The sequence below is a fragment of the Vigna umbellata genome, chromosome 11 (genome assembly GCF_029865625.1).
Source record: "Vigna umbellata cultivar VRB3 chromosome 11, Vumbellata_1.0, whole genome shotgun sequence".
In the NCBI taxonomy this organism is placed as follows: Eukaryota; Viridiplantae; Streptophyta; class Magnoliopsida; order Fabales; family Fabaceae; genus Vigna; species Vigna umbellata.
The window spans coordinates 19,917,547-19,940,196 of NC_142175.1; the positions used below are offsets into that span (position 1 = coordinate 19,917,547).

Below are 22,650 nucleotides of genomic sequence, written 5' to 3' on the forward strand. Positions count from 1 at the left end.
ATGACAAGTGTCCTCTCACCTGCATTTATCCTAAGTATAAGTTGTCTCAATCTCGTCACTCCTCTAGTGGGTCTAGAAGTGAGGACTTCATCCCCTAACGAATGTGGTGCCTCAGCCATATATCTGTCACAATAAATAAGATGAAAGATTAATAAAAGACTTACAAAATATCATATATTATTTAACAAAAGCCATAAATTTTTACACAAATATGAAATTCATACATAATCATATGGATTGGTCATATGTATATTCCCTCATTATGATCTTCCCGAATTGCATGTCGTCATCCAAATTTATTATCGTTTTAAATGGTTTGTTGTCAACAATTTGAAGATTACTTAGATTCTCTTCTTTATCTTCAATTTGTATTTTTCCTTGAAGAGCGACATACCAATGGTCAGACGTAGGATCTTTTACATAAAAAGCCTGACTTGCTTTATATGCCATGATAAAAGGTTCGTCTCCATAACCAACCTTTCGAAAATCAACTAGTGTCATACTAGATTCATCTATTTTGACACCACTCTTGTTGTCAACCCACTTACATTTGAAGAGTGCAACAGAAAACTTAGTGTAATCAACCTCTCATATCTCTTCTATTCTACCATAATATCTCATTGATCCAACTACAAGATTTTGATCTTTGGATGTGGAAAATTGTAGCAACTCAGCTTCTAGATTGAGGCCACTATTTTGTACTATGATGTTCTCATCCAAAGTCTTTGTATAGAATGTTCAATTATTAATTTCATGGCATGTACAACATACAACATCAAACTTCAAACCATTTGCTAGCTACAACAAAGTCTCATAAGACCGTGATTCTTACAAAACTTCATATTTGAACGAGGACAAGAATGTTTTGTTATGCTCCATCAACTGTCATTTCTCTGATTGTCTTGGGTTCTTATCCTTTATAACGGCTTTGTGTGCTTCCAAAAACAGGATCACCTCATTTGTGTTGTTTAATATGTACAAATGTGCTTGCATCAATTCTTCCTGACTTTTCGTCACCACATTCACACCTCGCGGATCATGTCCTCTAAGTTGTCTTCTTTCGGTCGATGTTCCATATCCATGGTGAAATCATATACATTTTCAGTTGGAGAGACAGTTGAAAAGTCTGTTAATTTGATGTGCCATATCCATGTTGTATAACTTCGTACGAAACCATCACATATAAGATGTTCCCTAATATCAGTTGCATTCAACTTCCTCCCATTCAAACAGTTCACACAGGGACATCTAAAATTGATTTCATCATCACTTGTACTCGCATTACGTTGCACAAACTCTATAAATTCTTCTACCTCTCTCTCGTACTTACACTACAAGAAAAATATCATTTATATACGGATTATTATATACGGATTATGATTCGTAGATAAAGATTTCATTATATACAGATTTTATATACGGATGAATTAGATACGGATTTTTCCGTATATAATAGAAAAAAGTATATATACAGATTTTCTGTATGTAAAATTGGTATATAACGGTGGCGCCTTTTCCCGGGAGCTTTGCCAAAGATAAATATGTATATAAAATTCGTATACAAGTGAATTCTATGTGCAGATGTTATATAAGGATTTTACAATAAATAAAAGATAAATTAAAAAGTTAAACCTAATAGAAAACCTAAGAGACAGAATCAGTACTCCGAATTTCTCCTCGACTCCTTCCCTCTCATCGAGCCCCTCTTCTTCCCTCACGAGCTCTTGTTCTTCCCTCTCATCAAGCCATTTTTATCCAACCTTTCTTCTCTAGCCACCATTGAAACCCTAACCTCTGCTGCAAACGCCTCTTTCGTGTTACCCTCTCCTCGAACCCTAGCCTCCACCTTCTTCTTTGCTCGTCCCTTAAATCCCTAAATCCTTAAATCCCTAAATCTTTGCGCTAATTCACTACAAATTTTCGTGCTCCTTTGTACCCTTGAACCATAAGAATAAGGACTAAGAAATGAGTCGCACCTGCTTCTTCCTTCTTCCTTCTCCATGACAAAGAAAGATTGTTGATTCATTCGGAACCCTTGCCCGAGCTCCATACGAGGCGAAAACCCTAGCGGAGGTCCACCACTTGTGCTTCAACCGCTCGCGGCTCGATAGCTCATGCCTCCAGAGGAGGTGAAAACCCTAGCCAAAGTTATTGAGGGTTAGAACAACTCTTGCTCTATCGTCCAATGCAGGCAATGTCGAGTGTTGGAAGGATAAAGAGGATTGGAGAGACACGATGGTTTTGTGCCTCTTCGTGGCATAAATGGAAAAGTTCACCAAAACTAGGTATACATAACTTCACTTTCTATTTTCCCCTTTCAAAAAAGTTTCCAAATTTTCGATAGTGAAGCCTGAAGGGTTTATTTCTTGGTCCTTATTCTTTTCATGGTATTCTCAGAACGAGTTTTCATCTAAGAAATTTTTGGGTTCCCTGCTCGGTTCCAAGTGCGGCTACTTCAAGGGTGTTATTGACCCTTCTTATCAAATGATAGTATTTGGATATATCTTAAGACTGTTTGACAAATTTGGTTTGAATTAAAAAGTCTAAGTGAAGCAAACTTTTACTATTGAATTACCCATGGACAGTTATCACATCACAGGAAGATATCAATTGTTTCATTTGCATCGTAAATATGTAAAAGGTTACTTAATTATTTGATCATACGAAATCATGTAGAAAGAACCGTAGGGATGCTATTGTGATCTATCTGTGCTATTCTATTCCGAGAGTTAATGGTGATTACTAGTTAATACCCTCAATAACTACCATGGTCTAACATTTTTGGTCAAATTTTCATACTGGATTGAACTTCATTAAACCTTTCTTTGTCATTGCAGGTTGGAAAAGCTTTAACAAAAGATGATAAAGCTCAAACATAATTGTTCTGGTTGTGATTACAAGTTGCTAAATTAGTATTGAACTTTTGAGTTTTTTGTTGTGATATGGTTACCATGTGTTTCTTTGAAGGGATTATGTAAGGTTTGTTGTTTTGTTGCAGGGGAAGAAAAAGGAAGGAAATGCTGCTAACTTTGTCATTTGTATTTAAGCATGCCATTTTCTAGGTGTCCATTTATTTTATATTTCTTGCCTTCCTCGTTTTAAGTTTGAAGTCTAACTACAGAGGTATATGATACCATTATACCATTCTTTTGTAATAGGTTTGGTTTCTGGAAAGTTTTCTTGGCTTCTGCTCAAGAGCAATGATCTATTGCTCTGTAGGAAAACCAATAAAAGGTTTTGTGCATTTCCAAATTTTAGGATTCACTTTGGTGTTTATTTTAACTTGTTCCTTTAGTGGTTTGATCTTATTTGAGCATAAGATGATTGCCAAGTAATATGAATTATTTATGCAGGACTCTCCCATGCCACACCCTACACAACAGTATCTGAGATTGAGGTTCCTCAGTGCTCCTGCCGTTCTTCTCTCCTTGGCAATGCAAGGAGTGTTTCGAGGATTTAAAGACACGAAAGCACCTTTATATGCCACTGGTATACCTTGGAAAACTCAAATTATCATTGATTAAGTGTCACAAATTATAATTTCCTTCTATTACCTGATTCTAATTACTCTTTCCTTAATGTGTGTATGTTGTTTTCTTTTTTATTTCTTAGGTAATCAAATTTTACAGAGATTTTGTTTGTACCATTTTGGTTGAATTGAATGCCAAAATTTTATCTAGAAACTTCTGAAAAATCATAATTAACATAGTAAAATGAATTAGATAGGATGTAAGTGTTTAGCTACATTAAAAGAGAAGCTCAAAGGTACCCAAGCAACAACTTACTGCATAATCAGGGCACCACCCTTAAGTATTAGTGGAAAAAAAGTTCCTAATATATGTTTTGTATTAATTTTAGTGCAACATTTAACCAATAAAATTAATAAAAATTACTTATGTTTTTATTTTACTTTTAATATTATTTTATATTAACGCAAAATGTTTCATTTTTATTCTTAAACAAGTCAATAGAAAAATTAGATGAAAGAAACTCAAATATATAAAAGTGTTGAATAGAGTGAATTAAAAATACTCAATTTTATAAAATACTTAAAAGATTTAATTAAATGTAAACATAAGATATTTCTTTCATTCAACAATTAGATTGAAAGTTCAAGTTACATTTTTTTCCTATAATACCAAGTGGGTTTCAAGATTTGAGATGCAGTATTGAATTCCATGGAAACGTTAAGTGAGTTTCAAAGTTTGAGATGAAGTATTGAATTCCATGGAAACATTAAGGGTAAACAGTGTGGTTGTGGGGATTTGAAGATGAATAATGACGTATCTTTTGTTTCTTTTATATATATATAATACAATACTATTTTAAATAGTAGCTCGGGCATTTAGAATTTCCTGTACTATTAAATGATTAATATCGAATTTGTAGTGCTTATAATAATATTTACTTATGAGGGAGAAAAATTGAAAGAAAGAAATAAGAGCAAAATTAATAGTTAACTTCAATGACAATTAATTTGTCTAGTTATTTGGAATGCAGGTGAGAATGAAGATTCTGATGGTTTTGATGATGAGGAAGAAAGTGATTGGGAAGATGATGAAGACCTGAGTTTCAAAATTCATAAGAGATGAGTATTCTTGAAGACCGGTTGACATATTTGTATTGAAGTTTCTTGGATAAATTTTTTCGTTACATGTGGCTTAAATGTATTAGCTTTGATACTGATCATGTTCATAAATATGCATTTGTAACATCCTTAATTTTAGGAAAGCATGATAATGATGAGTTATGCAATTGGGATGCTATGCCTTAGCTATGATTCTTTCATCGTCAATATTAAAAGTAGTTGACCAAATGCTGTTGTAATTCTCAAGTTTTCTTTACGGTTGACACATTTTTTATCCATTTATATAATTGACAATTATATTCATGTAAATAATATTTTTATATTAATGTAAAATGTTTGTTTGTGGTTTATTTCATTTTGTCCAAATCTCTCACTGGTATAAGCAATTAATGATTGATATAAGCAATTAATGATTGATATACTGTTAGGTTGATTACATACGGATTTTTCTGTATGTAATTTATATACGGATTTTTATATACGCATTTTTCTGTATATAATTTATATACGGATTTTTCCGTATATAATTTATATACGGATTTTTTCGTATATAATTTATATACGGATTTTTTCGTATGTAATTTATATACGGATATATCCGTATATAATTTATCTACGCTCCTTTTATATACGGATTTTTGTCCGTATGTAATCCGTATATAACACTAATTTATATACGGATTTTGACCGTATGTAACTGCGATTTTTCTTGTAGTGTTAGTGCTGATGTGTGGTAAATTAATCCACCCTCGATCCGTATGCATATTTACTGAAAATGTTTACACAATTTCAATAATCTTGAATGATCACTTTAATCGTTTTTGTATTCAAGGTGTGACCTTATCCCATTCAAGAAGATTCACTTTTTTTATTTTATTAAACATATAATTTTAAACAACATACATAAAATTTTACGAAATTTTGCCAACATTTCGCATTGGTCTTCAGGTTACACGAAATGAAAGTGATTATAAATCACAATCAAATATGCACCCGAAGATCAATACAAAACACAACTGCAAATTTTCATAAAATTTAAGACATGTATATTAAAACTATGTATTAATAAACTATGAAAAAGTTATTACTCTTCTTAAACTGTCCAACCGGACAATTCAAGATTCAATACTTGTAAATTATTATTATTATTTCCTCTCTATTCATTTGTAAAAACTACATTTCTTTAAAAAAATCTCAAGATAGTAAATAATTTTTGTATTTAATCTCAAACGGGAAACTAAGGCTAATGCATAACAACAATATATATTCAAGCAAACAAATAATTACATATGCAACAGGCAATATATTCAAGCAAAAAAATAATTAAATGTTCATATTAAAAGAAAATTTTTAAGAATATATGAACCTGGGAGCGTGAAAGCCAGTCAACAATGAAGAATGTCCGCGTTTTAAAAGTTATAAAACCTCACCACAAAAATACAATATCTACACAAAAACAAACAACACATTAGTTTGTCTCGTGATTTCTAACCATAAAGTTTATTTCATCACCAAATCAACCAATTTAATACAAACAATTAAAAATTGTATTCCCTAATTTCTATACTCCTAATAGTATATCCCTAATTTCTAAATCAACTCATCTACTTGTATTCTCAAAATGGCATAGATCCTTTTCATTTACAGAGAGCTTCCCTTAGGCACCAAGCTCTGATACTCTCAATTGAAAAGATTTTTTCTAAGAGCTGTGAAGACCTCTATTTATAAGCCTAGTTTCGTGTAGGGACAAAAACTGAAAAGACATCTCCCAACTGTCACTGATAATCAATTATTGTTAGTGATAATCGATTATTTGAGTCCGTTACAAGGTTTTTCAAAAGTGATAATAAATTATCTTGAGAAATAATCGATTATTCCATCAGAACCAGTGATAATCGATTATTTGGCGTAATAATCGATTATTCCAGAGCAACGAGGTTTTTCAGAAAAGCTCAGGATAATGGATTATAACTTATAATAATCTATTAAATACGTAACAGTTCTGGAAGTACGAATTTTTCTAAGTATTACATGTTCAAAGCCTTTCCTAATACATTTATAATCTACAAAGTGCTTTTAAAACAATTATAACAGTCTATCTTCTTGCAGCATCATCAAAATCATTTATCTTCAAATTTACCAATGCTCCTCATTGGTAACAAATATCTCTTGTTGTTGGTGTTGCCTCTGATACTGTTGAACTGGTGGAGGCACATATGGTCTACTCAAACCTGCAACATTCTGGAAAGGTGGTGTCTGTTGTTGCTACTGTGGTTGTTGTTGCTGATGCTGGGGAGCATTGGACCATCTAAGATTTAGGTGATTCCTCCACCCTAGGTTGTACGTGTTGTTGGACAAGTCATAATTTTGTTGTTGCTATGGTTGTCTGTTGTTGTAGATGTTAGCAGCATAGGCTTGAGGAACATCTTCGTTAATAGGTTGCTGCAAAGAAGGACAAACATCTGTATAATGATCATTGGAAGGATATATGCCATATAGTTGTGCAACAGATGCAGATGGAGGTGTTGGTCTCTGATTGGATGTCATCTATGTCACCAAGCTCACAAGAGCATCAAGCTTGCTCTCTAATTTCTCATCTGCAGATGATGAAGAATGAGTAGCTACATCATTAACTCCCCTAACAACAATAACATCATTTCTCGCACTGAATTGAAGGGAGTTAGAAGTCATCTTCTCAATCAAATGTTTGGCTTCAACAAGTGTCTTGTCATCAAGCGCTCCTCCACTGGCAGGGTCAATCATACTCCTTTCCGTGTTGTTTAGACCTTCATAGAAGTATTGGAGAAGGAGTTGCTCAAAGATCTGGTGGTGTGGACACCTTGCACAAAGCTTCTTAAATCTCTCCCAGTATTCATATAAGCTTTCTCTCCACCAAGCTACCTAATCCCAGAAATGTCTTTTCTGATAGCTATGGTCCGGGATGTGTTAAGACTCCGGCAAGTGTACCAAATCCTATCAAGTAATATAAAATGGTAAGACCAAGTATCGTATCCTAAAGGACTCACGACACTAAACAATTATGTAATTTCTTAACCAATTAAGACTTAAGAACAATTTTTGGGGGTTTTCAATGCAAATGCAATAAGAAAAAACATGAATGTAATTTGATCAATTGAGGCTAAACATAAGGGTGAATGGATGATATTGAAAATATGATATGAATATGTTGTTGGAGTTAGATTTCACCTAGTTTTCTCTCATGTATATACGAGTTCTACTTCTTCCTTAATGTCAATGTCATTATCTAAAGTACTTAAAACCCGATTCCTCGGCGAAGAAAGCCTATCCTTAATTACTAGGTCACAATTCCTTGCATTCCTAACAATTAATTTTTCATTACGATTAGTAGCTTAATGAATGAGTTAAACAAAGCAAGCATTGAGTGAAGAAGAATTACCCTAACAATTAATGAAATAAGAATAAATAATTAAGAATTAATTCAAAATACATGGGTTTAAGAGGTTACATCTTTCCCAACAACAAATAAGGTTTAGTTTTCCATTATCATAGAAAAACTAGATGAACAATGGAATGAAAGAATAAAAGAGATAGAAAAACCCTAGAAAGAGAAGAGGAGAGCTGTCACATCCCCAAATCTACCCGCAAGGGGTGAAAAATGTGTTTTTGTGCTTAAGCCATCGAAGATACAATCCCTAGGACGTCCAAGCCCTTAAATAGAACATAAAAATAACAAAAAATGGGTCCAAGCCCACGAAACTGGCGCTCAACGCCCCACTTAGGGTGCCCAAGCGAGGTACGGGTTAAAGCTGGCGCTCAGGTGCCCTTCTAGGGCACCCAGGCGTGGTGTGGAAGAAAACTGGCACTCAGCCCTGCTCAGGGGCACTCAGCCCTGCTCAGGGGCGCTCAGCCTTGGCGGTAACATTCCAAAACTCACTTCTATATATTGTTAGAGATTCTTCGAGGCACATTATTAGCTACAAAATAAAGGGAATTTAGTGATAAAATCATAAAGTATAACCTCTACTTACTTATTCGCAAAACTATACTAAAAACATGAGTTCAAGCAAGCTTCTAAGTAAAAAGGGTTTATTTAATATCAAAATTGAATCACAGATAACTGTATTTTCAACCGTTATCAGGATGCTGGGAAGAATTTTTCCAATAACAGTCTCTTAAGATCAACCCAGCTTCTGATGGATCTCGGTGCAAGGTAATACAACCAATTCTTTGCCACGCCTTCTAGTGAGTGAGGGAATGCCTTAAAGATGATATGATCCTCCAAAACATCATGAGGCTTCATAGTGGAGCAAACAATATGAAACTCCTTCAGATGCTCGTGTGGGCATTCACCTGCAAGACCATGAAACTTCGACAACAAATGGATTAGTCTAGTCTTGAGAACATACGACATGTCTTCATCAAGATATTGGATGCACAAGCTTTCATAACTGAAATCAGGTGCAGCCATCTCCCTAAGAGTCCTCTTGTGAGGTGGAGGTTGTGGCATATTGTTCTCATTATGAAAAATAACATAATCAAAATCAGATGCAACAGATGCAGTAGATGCAGAATGCACAAAATATGGAACAGTGGATGCAGAAGTAGACTGTTGAGACTCTAACGGTATGGACTCAAATGGTGGGACTGACTCTAAAAATAAATTCCTAATATGCCTAGCTAATCTATGAAAGGTCCTATCAATTTCAGGATCAAAGGGTGGTATTTGTCTAGGATTGCCCCTAGTCATACACTAAGTCAACTTTATCAGCAAAAGTCAACATAGTGAAAACATAAGGGGTTAAACAACAAGTATAAGCAAATCAACTCAAAATGGGCTGAAAATTTGTGACAAATCCCCAAAGTGTAGCTAGGTCAGCTAACACTAAAAAGTGTGAAAAATGATGAAAATAAAACTTCAAAAATAAAATAGAAATAGTAAATGGCCTTTTTTTGGAATTCTAGGGCCGACCTCCTGGCATTCGCGAGGAGCAATCAATAGCTCACATTTTTTCACCCAAAAAGCACATATGATACGTCAAATTCGGACATCGTGACCAAAAGTTATGTAGTCACAAAGTTCGAGCTTACCCATTTTTCACAAAAGTTGACCGGGACAACCAGTGACGCTTCTAGGATTTTTCTATGAAAATATGAGCCAAAAGAAGAGACCACACCAAAATTAAAAAAAAAACCTAGCTATCAAAACAAAAAATGCCAATTAATTAGACAAAATTGGGCACTATTCACGCTCTAGCACAATTGCCGCCAATGCACCAGCACACAAAACATACACAAGACACACATAAACATAGAACACAAACCTAAAACCGAACCGTTGATCCCCGGAAACGGTGCCAAAATTTGATCGAGGTCGCACCCGAATCAAATTTTTATGCAATTAAGTCCAGTATAAACTAGGAAGTGACTCCTAGGTCCTGTTTCAAGGACCAACAATGGTTCAGGATTTAAGTCGAACACATGGTGGGAGGTGGTTTATGACAATTTTGTGAACTAAAATGCTACCAAATTGAAGCCGAAATTCAAACAATAGTGCAAAACAGGTTGGCCACTAGTTTGATTGTAATTGTTTCAATCCTAGATTAACAATAATTAACTGCTCCTCTTACCCTTAATCTGATAGAATCAATAAGCTAAGCGAAGATAAATCTCATTTTCATAAAATGCGAATTAAACAAACGCAATGCATCAATAATTAGTTGATTTTGGACCATACTACTTAATTAACTAAGCGATAATTAAACCCAATTACTGTACTAAGCGTGTCCTAATTGAAATGATCAAAACATAGTCAATTATGATGCAGGGCACTAAAGAATAACATACGCTTAAGCACAATAATCTCATGAAACAACACAATCTTTCTAGTGTGCAACCTAGCAGAATTACCCTTCCATTTCAACCGATTTCAACATTGAACAAAGCAATAAAATCTACAAAAGTGAAAACCCAAAAACAGAAAACGAAAACCCTAAAATAGAAAAGGAAAACTAAGACCCAATGCAGAAAACGAAATTCCAATGCATCACAACAAAAACCAAATGAAGAAAAACGCAACTTCAAAGCACAAAATCGCAAACCCAAGAAAACGAAATTGCAAATGCAGATTTGGAATGCAAAATGAAAGTGCACAGCAAGAAGGTAGAGAAAAACGAAAGTAATGGACAACACAAAAGTGTAGAAATCGAAATTAAATTGCTCCAATTCAAAGTGTTGAAAAATGTAAAATGAAGGGAGAGAGTTCCCTTTTCTATCCAATCCTAAGAATAAGAAAATGAGACATAACAGAGTGTTTTGGGGGCTGCCCTCTTTTTGCACAAAAATCCTAGGTCAAATTTCACTAATGGGCCTCTCCAAAAACGTCCAAAAACGACCCAAAACTTAAATCTGCCCAAAAATGCCTAAACACGAAATTACAACTTAAATTAAATAAAAATGTTGATGTTGCAAGTGAAGGATGACGTGACAGGGGATGTCCCAAATTATATTTCCAAAAATTCCCCTGCAATTAAAATTGACAATAATTAGCCTCAGATAGTTCAAATTAATTAAAATAAGAATTTATGGTCAAATTAAGTACAATTACCAAAAAATGGAGAAATAATGGACATTCAAGAACAATTCCTTAATTAAATCTAGTACAATAAGGTAAGTGAAGTCAAGAAAATATTGACTCATCAAGGCTCAACCCAGCAAAATGCACTTTCGGGGTCGCGGCTGGGAAGTTCTTAGGATTTATGTTGCCAGACTGAGGAATAGAGGCCAACCTCGATAAATGTACCGCCATTAAGGAAATGATGAGCCCAACGATCCTAAATGAGGTCCAAAGGCTGGTGGGGAGGTTAACAGCTCTTTCAAGGTTCATCCCCAAATTGGCTGAACAGATCAGACCGGTATTAAAGAAATTGAAGAAGGGGCCAACAGCGAAGTGGGACGAGGATTGCAAACAGACGTTCGCAGCGATAAAGGCGATAATCACATGCCCGCCGGTAATGAACCAACCGACTGCTGGAGAAGACTTGCAAGTCTATTTGGGGGTATCAGACGAAGCCATCAACGTTGTCCTCCTACAAGAAAAACCAACACCCAAGCTCATCTACTTCGTAAGCCAAACGCTTCAAGATACTAAAACCCGCTACTCGTAGGTGGAAAAGGTTGCGTTGGCACTTCTCCACGCAGTAGAAGGCTTCAGCCGTACTTCCAGGGCCAACAAATAGTAGTCAGAACAAATCATCCCATCTTCAAGATCTTAAGAAAGCCCGATCTTGTTGGCCGATTAGTGGCTTGGGCGGTTGAATTATCGAAATTCGGTCTTCGGTACGAGCCAAAAGGGTCAGTAAAAGTCCAACACTTAGCAGACTTTGCAGTAGAACTGCCCCCGACAACCCCCTGTTTTGAGTGGACGCTACACGTGGATGGGGAGTCCGGACGATCCGGCAGTGACTTTAGAATAGTCTTGGAAAGGTCAAACGGATTCCTCTTAGAGCATTCCCTCGTATTCCAATTCAAGTCTTCCAACAACTAGGCAGAATATGAGGCCCTGGTGGCGGGGTTGGAGCTGGCAAGGGACATGGGGGTGTGAAGGTTGACGTGCCGAACAGACTCTCAGTTGGTGGTGGGGTAAACGAACGACGAGTTCCAAGTCAAGGACGATCATTTACTGCGATATTTCCATAAAGCCTTCTCCCTGGCCAAGAGTTTCGAAAAGATAGACATATGGCACATCTGCAGAGAGGATAATGCCCGCGCTGACATGCTCTCCAAACAAGTGTTGTCACAGCCATCAGTGGAGTGCTTAACTACGGCTACGACGAAACAGGAGGATTGGAGGATGGAGATTTGAAAACTCATGGATCAGCAAGACGCTGCACACCATGGTCTTCCCGTGGGCATTTGCACAGTTGGGAATGGATATCGTCGGACCATTTCCTCCAGGACGGTCCCAAAAAAAATTCCTCCTTGTTGCCATAGACTACTTCACCATGTGGGTGAAGGCCGATGCGTTGGCAACTATCACGGCACAACAAGTGTAGAAGTTTGTATGGAAGCTAATTTGTCGGTTCGGACTCCCACGGATTTGGAGAATTTTATAAAGGCCTGGGGGTAAAACAAGTGACTAGCTCAATGGAACACCCCCAAACAAACGATCAGGTGGAGGCAATGAATAAGACAATCGTCGTCGAACCGAAGAGAAGGCTAGGGGGGAGAAAGGGAGCCTGGGTGGACGAGCTTCCCCAAGTCTTGTGGGCATACAGATGCACCCCGCATGGGACGACCGACGAAACACCTTTCAACCTGACATATGGCACTGACGTCATGCTGTCGGTTGAATTGGGCGAACTTTCCTTGCAACAACAATTATAAGACATCCACTTAAATGAGGAAGAGATGAGGGTAGAGCTAGACTCCTTAGAAGAACGTCGAGACCGAGCAGCCTTACGAGCGGAGGCATGCAAACGGATGCTGGAAAGGAGGTATAACACCAAGGTGCGATACAGAAGCTTCCAAGAAGGAGACTTGGTGTGGAGAAAAATGGGTGAATATCGTCGAACGACTGATGGACAAATTTATGATCACCAAAATATGATGTCACAAACTTGTTGAACAATCGGCAAGTATGACCGAATCGTTTCAAGTAATAAACTCGGTAAGACCAAGTATCGTTCTCCCAAAGGACTCACGGCCTAGTTTAGTTATGTGATTTGTTGATTAGCTAAGACTTAATAACAAAATAATTGGAGTTTAATATGCAAGACAGAAAATAAACATGTATGCATGAGTTTTGATCAATTGCAAAAGCAAAAGACAAGCACTTTTAATGAAATATATATATGAATATGTTGTTGGGGGTCAATTTCATCTTATCCACTCTCATATATTTTAGGAATTCAACATTCAAATCATCATTGTTAATGCCACTCTCTAAATTACCTTGTCAAGAAGGCCTATCCCTAATTACGAGTTCATACGATTCCTAGCATTCCTAATAATTAGTTCTTTTAGCACAGGAGCTTAACGACAACCAATATAATATTGGGAGTAATTCCCCGGATCTAGACTTCCCCGTACGTTCCCGTATCGACAAAATCAATAATCATGCATTGAATGAGTTAAACAAAGCAAGCATTAAGCAAAGAGGAAAAACCCTAACTAATGATGAAAGAAAGCATAAATCTTAGATTAAGATGCAAGCACAAATTCCATATATGAGAGCTTCAAAAGATTACATTGATTCCCCAACAAACATACAAGGTTTAGTTCACCATATTCATGGTGAACCTAGATGAACAATAATGAAAGAATGAAAGATAAAACCCTAGAAAGGTGAAGAGGTAGCCTGAGCATCCAAGATCCTCCTTCAAAGGGGTGGAAGACAGAGTGTTTGCTTCGCTTCTTCCAAAGATACCAAACCCTAAGACATCTAGGTCTTTAAATAGGACATAAAAATAATAGAAAACGGGTCCAAGCCCAAACAGATCATAAAATCACAGAAAACTGGCCCAAAACTCGTATGGTTGACTTTTTCCGTAATCTGGTTGATTGGTTGACTTTTTGGTTGACTGGTTGACTTTTCTGGTTGACTGGTTGACTTTTCTGGTTTCTGGTTGACTTTTATGATTCCATCTCTCTCCTTCTTCACTTCTTTCACTAAATTCACCTTAAAACCTGCACAAAAACACTGAAATCAAGCATAAACCTGTCCAGCTCTCTTATTTCTGAAAATATGGATAAAAGCATGATTTCAAGCTAGTTTCTAAGTGTAAATGTTGCTTTTTGTGTCAATTTTAAGCATGAAAATAACAGTTTTTCAACTGTTATCAACAACCTCGCACAAAAAGTTGGCAGCTAAATGGGAAGGACCTTTTAAAGTCACTGAAACCCTTGTGAATGGTGCTTATAGCCTCGCGAATCCTGACGGTCGGCCAATCCCAAACACTTGGAATGCATCACACTTGAAATTTTACTTCAGTTAAACCTCTATCTATTATATTCCTCCTTTTTTATTAATACAGTATATAGAATGCTCCATTCAAGTGCTCTCATGACATCTTTAAACCGGACGACTAGCCTATTAAACGGCTAAAAACCAAGTTGATGAACGGAGAGTTCCAAAAGGAACCACTGTCAACTTGACCGGCCGGTGAACGACGAGTTCATTAAATGAACCACTGCCGCCCAGTTCCACTAAAAAACAAGTTTATGAACAGAGAGTTCCAAAAGGAACCACTGTCAAATTGACCGGGCGGTGAACGGCGAGTTCATTAAATGAACCATTGTCGCCCGATTCCGCTAAAAATCAAGTTGATGAAAGGAGAGTTCCAAAAGGAACCACTGTCAACATGATCGGGCAGTGAACGACGAGTACAATAAATGAACCACTACCGCCTGGTTCAGTAGAAACTAAAAGGTTGTCGAACGAGGCGCACAATAGAAAGAACCACGGCCATTTACACGAAAGTCATCAAAGCTTAACGTTTATAACTTGGCATAAAATAATGCGATGACGAGGCAAAACCTATGTTAGTCGGTCGCTGGAAAAAACACTAAACAAAACCTATGTTTTTCTGCCTGACCAAGCTGCAAAAGATTAAAAAACAAACAAAATATTCCCCCTCCCAAATTCTCCTAAATATGTAGAAAATACTCCCCGTCGGCACCACCATCATCCTCACTGGTCGGTTCATCCTCCTTGACCGAATGCGTAGTCACGGTAGGAATCTCTTCGTCGCCAGAAGACTATGCGAGCTGCACCAATATCCCATCGATAACATCCTTCTCGATGTCAAAACCCCTTGAGTACGGGTCGTCAATTCCCAGTAAGTGAGATCAAAGAGGAGATCTTTTCATTGGCCTGTTGGAGTTTGTTAAGGAGGGTCGCGTTCTCCGCAACCAACTCTTGTTCCTTCTCAACCTGCTTCGTGGCAGACACTTTCAACTTGCCACACTCCTCGACCAGGAGATCGTTCCTGGCCCGAGCGTCCCGCAAAAACTCGATGGACTGGCTTAATTGAAGCCTGACATCATCAAGTTTAGACTGAAGGTCGGCCTGCTTCTTCTCACACTCACCATGAGCAATCCGAAGCGCCTCCACTTCAGTTCCGAGATCGGCAGAGATCTTCTTCTCGGTCGCAAGCTCCCCTAGCACATGCTTCGCACCTCGCTGATCCACAAAGTCCCGGAGGTACCACGCCAACATAAACGCCCGGGTGGTAAGCTCCAACATGGCGTTAGTCACTTCGCCTTCGGAGAGCGGCTCCACCAATGTCCGCTGAAGGGAGCTCATGTGAAAGTTAGTCTTGTGACTAACATTAAACTCGGTGCTAAACTGTTTGCCCTAAAGAGGCCGGGTGGAACTCCCCTCCTTTCGATTCTTTTTGGAGGAAGACTTGTCTCCCTCCTTGTGGGCTTTCCTCTTTCTTTCTAAGGGAAGAGCCGAAGTGGTGGCCGCCTTAGATGATTGTTCAAGAAAAATGATGGGGGTAGTAAGTTGACCGGCCGTAGCAACCTCAGTTGTCGCCGCCCTTGATGAAGACGGACGAATCAACGTAGCAACACCCGCCTTATTGGGAGGTCGTGGTCTAGGTGCCCGACCGGCAGTTGAGGTGCACCACCTGTCTCCTTTTTGAAAGCCATGACGTTGGATTTGGGGGAGCTGCGACCAACATGATGCCTGAAAATACGACAAAATCTTAGGTAAGTTAACATCAAAGCGCTAACTAAAGCGATCAAACCAAAATACAATACCGAACACCACTTCGTCAGAATCCTCATGGCCAAGGCATTTAACAAGGTCGCGGGCAGAGAGGCGGCGGGGCAAGTTGTTGATGATCCTCACAGCCTCTGGGTCAGTCGGGTGTAAAAGGAGGACCGGATAAGCCTTTATTTTTCGAGGGTTCCTCGTCCAATAAAGAGGGAACAGAGGTTGTCCGGCCTCCTCATGGAATTCGGATCGACCGATCTCCCTTATTATGAACATAAAGTATTGGTCTTTAAAATTCTTAAAAGAATGAGAAAAGGGATTAAATAAATATCTATCCTTTACAGACGTCACCCAACCTTGCTTCGCGAAAGGGCGAACGTCGAAATAATGTAGAAGGATAGGAACGGTAGGAGTTATCCCCAGGGCAGAGCACATTGCTACGAATGCTTGAACCGAAGCCCATGCGTTCGGATGCAGCTGCGAAGGAGCGACATTGAGTTCGTGGAGGATGGTCGACTGAAAGGGGGTAAAGGACACCCGAACGAAAAGTTGGCTAAACAAGTAGGTGTATACGAAAAAGAAGTCGTTCATGCTCGACTCTTTCTCGTGAAAGACCCGCTCGTTCTTTCGACTAACACCCAACCGTAACAGCAGGGCGTCCTCAATGTCTCTAGCAATCCATAGATTGTCCACCCACCATTTCAAATGCCTTTTTGTACCATATTCCGATACATAGAGACTTACGTCGTGAGACACCCAGTCATCACCCTAAACGGTCGACAAGCCATCAACCGGCACTGGACCCACGTCGTCGATATTTATGCCCCCCTTTAACAGATGGATGGCTACCCTGTTAATCACTCTCTCCGCAATATACACAAGAGACTGGGGCTCTACTTCCTCTTCCCCACTGTGTACAGGAGATAGAGGACGTGAGTCCCTGTCCCCGTCGGACCTCTCGAGGTAAGAAGACGACACTGAATCAGGAGAAGAAGACCGACCGCCATTGTCCGCTACACCCCCACCACCTCTGCCCGACAACTCCAACAACAACATCAATAATTGCCATTTATTACCTTAAGGGAAAAAGAATGCTTTAAGCCGGAAGCAGAAGAAGAAGAAGTGGGAAAAGGTGAGAGTGATAGTGTCCCTACCCACCTATTTATAGAAATTTTTTTGAAAACCACTGAGACACTACAACCATTAAAAAACAACACGTCCAATGACTAAGATTCGAGGGCGCTTCAACTACTCAAATTTGAAATCACACGAGCACACGACATGTGTTTTCCCGCCAAGAGGCCATTCCAAAATAGAGCGGACGACCATCAAGCCACTCCATGACATACTGAGGGCAATCTAACTAGAACCCTATATTAACTACGTTGCTTAGGGTTCGGGGGGCCTGTGTACCATATGGGCCGAACGACCATAAAGCCACCATGTGATCAACCTAGCCGGATGGTTGATAATGAACGACCGTCGTGTATCGTATGGGACGGACAACCATAAAGCCACCATGTGATCAACCTAGTTGGACGGTCAGTAATGAACGACCGACGAAAGTCCATAATCAGGTATTCCTACAAAGATTAAGGTAAATAATGATTAGAGGTATTGAGCTGGGATTGGGCCGTGTCAAGATTCTGCTAATCCCAAGCCCACGACGAAAACTATAAATACAGGTTAAAGGTAAGAGGTAGGTAAAAGTATTTACTGTGAATTTATTATTATTACATTGAGCTACCGAACAGACAGCTTATTGACTTTAACATTGGAAAACCTTTGACAAGTATACCTCTTACCGGTAGATAAAAGACAAAGACTCAAGTAGAAAAACAAATGGTCTCACAGAAAAAATTAGATAGATGTTGGAAGTAACTCAACCTTACCCCCGAAACATAACGAATTTATACATTCAGAATTAATGAAATTTAGAATATCAAAGGGAAAGGCAATAACATTGTAAACGGGGTTTTTCCTGGAAAATGAGTGATATTGAAGTAAAACCAGAAGCTCATATAAGGGGAAGTAAAATTGTAAGTATTGAAAGTGTTACATCAATTATTAATTAGATATTAAGATTAATATAAGTATATATATATATATATATATATGAATGTAAATTTTACAAACTCATTTTAGAAAAATAAATTTAAAAATTCACTTTATGTTTGATAAATATATTATTTTATTCATAATCGATATTTATTAATGTCTAATTCTTAACAAAATAGAAAAATAAGTAAAAATGAAACCTTGTTTCCAGCAATGGATGGAAAAGGAGAGAGCGGGAGATTGAGCTTGCACAAGAAGCAAAGTTCTATGAGTGCGACTTCGTGACTTCCCTCTTAGGAAGAGAAATTCCTCAACCGAATTTCTTATAAAAATTGTTTTGTAATAATTATTATAAAATAAAACAATCTTTAAAAAGGAAGTGTAGATTTATTGAATTTATGATTTCACTCACATAGGATATAATTTAGTGTTGATTTAAGGAGGATATGTTATAAAGTTACATCAGCTCAATTTATAATATTATATATATATCTAATATATATATTTTAATGGGATCATATGTATTCTAATATAAGTTTTTTCTTCTACTTCTTCTATTAATCTAGGTTTTCATCAGGGTACCTTAGAACTGATTAATTAGTCTTTACAATTAAGAAGAGTATACTTTAGTCTTTCTGATGTGTTTATGACAGTAAAAAACTGTCATATAAAAGGAAAAATTACTATTACATACTATATAGTTTTCTTTTTATCAATTTTGCAACAATAGAAAAGTATTCATAAATAATAGATGTAAGTATAAAAGAAAACTAAAATTATACATTTTAAAAAATTGAATCTGAATTCATCAATTTAAATCAAGTCTAAAAAAATTTAACATCAAAACCCTCTTTTTTTTTCTTGATTAAACATTCAAATATTTTTTTTTTCTTGATATCCAATCCAAATAAAACAAAAAATGGTGCTGAGAGGAAGATTCCCACCGTCGACTTTCTTTTATTCATCACATGATTCACATCTTCTTCTCTAATATTTTAAGTATCACATTATTCAATTTCGGATCATAAATAGTCCCAAGTTCCTTAATTTTCTCAAACCTTCGTCACTTTCTCCTCCAAACAATGGCTTCAGCGACACCTTCAAGCTCCTTCTGCAGCTACCTCAAGGTTTGCACCAAACCTAACAATGGTAGAACCAGAGCTTCCTCTTTTCCTCGCATTCTGTTCTGTCAGAAGCACCACGATGATGTTCCCACCGACCAAATCAACCGAAGGTTCTTCGCACTCTTGCTTTTCTTACTTTTATCTATTGATGTTCATGACTGTTCTTAACCGTCTTCTAAAATTTATTCACTTTTCAATTCTTTTTTGGAATATTGAAGAGAACTCATATTGAGAAGCAGTGAAATAGCGACCATTGGTGCTATCCTCAACTTCAGGTAACCCACCTTTGTTTTTGAATAAAAAAGGTATTGTTTTAATGTAAATTTAATTCAAGATTTGATTTTGTTGATGGGTATTGAGACCCTTTTGATTTTTAGTTTCGGTTTTGCTTTTTGTTGGAAATGGGTGGTTGTTAAAGAAGATAATTTGGTTTGGGTTTTGTGTTTTGGTGGTGCATGCAGTGGGAAAAAACCTGATTATCTTGGAGTGCAGAAAAACCCACCAGCATTAGCTCTGTGTCCAGCAACTAAGAACTGTGTATCAACTTCTGAGAATATCAGTGATCGCACACATTATGCTCCTCCTTGGTAAAACCTCCCTTCTTTTCCTCATTTTAATTTTAGTATTGGTTTCATGGGATTATATGAATACGTGAATTAATTGCAAGTTTTTAGTTGTGTTTAGATAAACAACTTAAACACCTTAGTTCAGTTTATGGATTAAGTGCTCGTAATGTAGATAATTATGTATAAGTTGGTACTATGATTAAATTATTTTCATACAATACAGGTTCTTAACTATTTCCACAAGCTATTCTTGAAATGCTTGTTGAAATAAACTGAAAACAACTCATAAAAACATCATAAAGTTATTTTAAACATCTAGACTTGCAAAAATACTTGTATTATACGTCTAATTAAGTTTTTCAAACATTTTCAAAGATGATGTATTTCCATTATGTTGTTCTTTGGAGCCCTGATTTTTGGATAAGTGACAAGTTGGGTCAAATTTTGCGTGCTGAGAACAATCTGGTGAGCCAAATTTAGGAGATAAGTACTCAGGATTTGTTTATTTATCTTTTGGATTTCGTGCAAAAGATGATATAAAATACTTGTGAGAATCACGTTGCAATAAACAAAGTGCACTTGGAACAATTTATCACGTTTCAAACTGCCTGAAAGTTGTGCAATCTTTACTTTTCGTTTTATCAGACAAAAGTAACTTTTCTGTAGATTGGTCTTTGTATTGTGTATGGTCCCTCCAAATTCCAAACTTTATTATTGGACATAGATGAATCATGATGTCACTTTGTTTTAATATTTTCCTTCTTTATCAGGAACTATAATCCTGAAGGCAGGAAAAAGCCTGTGAGCAGAGAGGAAGCAATGGAGGAACTGATAGACGTTGTAAGAAAATCTAGCTGAACTGAAATCATGAATTATGTCATTGGATTGAAGTTTTCTTTGCCTTCCTTTACTCTGTCAACATTGATTATAATTTATAACAATTTATCAATGGAGGGTTAGTAAGTAGTATACTTTGCAACTAACTATTTCTATTACACTCTCTTTTCTGTTTTTTGGTTACAATTTATTGAAAGTTATAAAGTTACAAAGGAAACTCATTCAACTAGGAGTGAAACCTGCATAATTTGAACATTTTTAATAAAATTTTACTAATAACAAAGAGTTATATAAAAAACAGTGTTGAAGATCTTTCTTTAACTGGTGATTTAGTTAAATCATACTATTTGAGTGGAGATAACACTCATCTTAATTGTGAGTCTGTTTTGTAGGATCAAATTAGATCTAAACTTTAATTATGATGCTAATCTTTTTCTAATTTGTAACTTATAACTGGGTTGTAATAGTTGTATATTTGCACTTTCTCAATCTCAATCATGTAAGTTAAAAACCAGTTCTGGATTGCTTTTACAGATTGAGTCAACAACACCAGACAAATTTACACCAAAGATAGTTGAAAGGAAAGAAGACTATATCCGTGCAGAGTATCAAAGCTCAATCTTGGGGGTATGTGTAACTTACATCTAAGGAAACTCATCATGAAAAAGAAAATTAACCATTTTAAATATTTTAGCTGATATCAAGAGCCATCTTTAATTTCCTTCTCCTTTTCTCTGTCTTGTTTTAACAGTTTGTGGATGATGTTGAGTTCTGGTTTCCACCTGATAAGGGTTCCACTGTGGAGTATAGATCTGCATCTCGGTTGGGAAACTTTGATTTTGATCTGAATAGGAAAAGAATAAAGGTATGGTTTGTTTTATCCTCCTATCATGTGCTTTCTCTATGGTTACATAAAAAATTCTTGGTTTGCATCACAAAAAACTTCCTTTTCCCTCAAATCATGTCACATAACTGTTCAGTTTTTGTATGATTCACTAAATGTGTTGGTTGGTGTCAGGCACTGCGACAGGAGTTGGAGAAGAAAGGATGGGCATCTCAAGACACGATATGATGATTGGAACAAATCTCATTGAAACAAATCTCACAAAATCATCATTGAAAGTAATTTTTTTTCTTTGATGATTGGAACTAACCCCGTATCATCTTCAACTTCTTTAGTTTCTCCACTTGTTTACTCTTAACTCAGTTCAATCTACAATCAATCATTCTTGTTTCGAGAATTTTTATTTCTTGTGGTGGAAAGTTTGTCTACGTTTTTCTAATTTATGACACATCGATGCCATGTTTTCAAAGACTTTCTAATTTCCTTAATATTTTTAACTAGAGATGAGAATTATGTCTGTCAGCTTGCATACATTTGTTTTGCATAATATAAATGTATGTCTTGCAATTCATATTAGTTTTTCTATATTTTATTATTGTGTAGCATTATTTCATTAATATAATATATTTGTAAGTGCAGATTTTATTTTGTAAATAGTAAATAATAAATGTTTATTCTCTTATAGTAAATAGTAAATAATTAATCTTTTAAAATTTTCAGTAATTGTTGTATTTACTAAATTCTGACCTTTTATAACATACTCAAATTTAGAATTAAGAAATTACAGAATATTTTGTGAATTTATTTTTGAAATTTGTGTCAAATTTGAGGCAAATTAATATTGCATGAATTTTTTGAAATATTTATATAATTAAATAAAAAAACCATGATTAATTAAAATTAAAATTTAGCTTATTCACTTCAATACTTAC

The 22,650-nt window shown here is 36.5% G+C and overlaps 1 protein-coding gene and 1 long non-coding RNA gene across 3 annotated transcripts; both read left to right on the forward strand.

The window, feature by feature from the left end:
* Positions 1-1,619: 1,619 nt before the first annotated feature.
* Positions 1,620-4,943, forward strand: LOC148191116 (uncharacterized). 2 transcript variants are annotated; one of them, XR_015783133.1, is made up of 6 exons: positions 1,621-2,285; positions 2,838-2,887; positions 2,999-3,062; positions 3,159-3,234; positions 3,354-3,489; positions 4,501-4,943. It is a non-coding gene; the product is annotated as an uncharacterized LOC148191116 (long non-coding RNA). The 2 variants fall into 2 exon arrangements; XR_015783132.1 differs by having other exon boundaries at positions 1,620-2,285; positions 2,838-3,062.
* A 14,395-nt stretch (positions 4,944-19,338) lies between these two features.
* LOC124828142 (uncharacterized) lies at positions 19,339-22,294 on the forward strand. Its single transcript, XM_047301372.2, has 7 exons — positions 19,339-19,581; positions 19,690-19,746; positions 19,933-20,058; positions 20,808-20,877; positions 21,409-21,501; positions 21,626-21,739; positions 21,893-22,294. Exons 1-7 carry the CDS (start codon positions 19,430-19,432, stop codon positions 21,944-21,946), a joined length of 666 nt encoding a protein of 221 aa, XP_047157328.2. The 5' UTR covers positions 19,339-19,429; the 3' UTR covers positions 21,947-22,294.
* Positions 22,295-22,650: the final 356 nt, after the last annotated feature.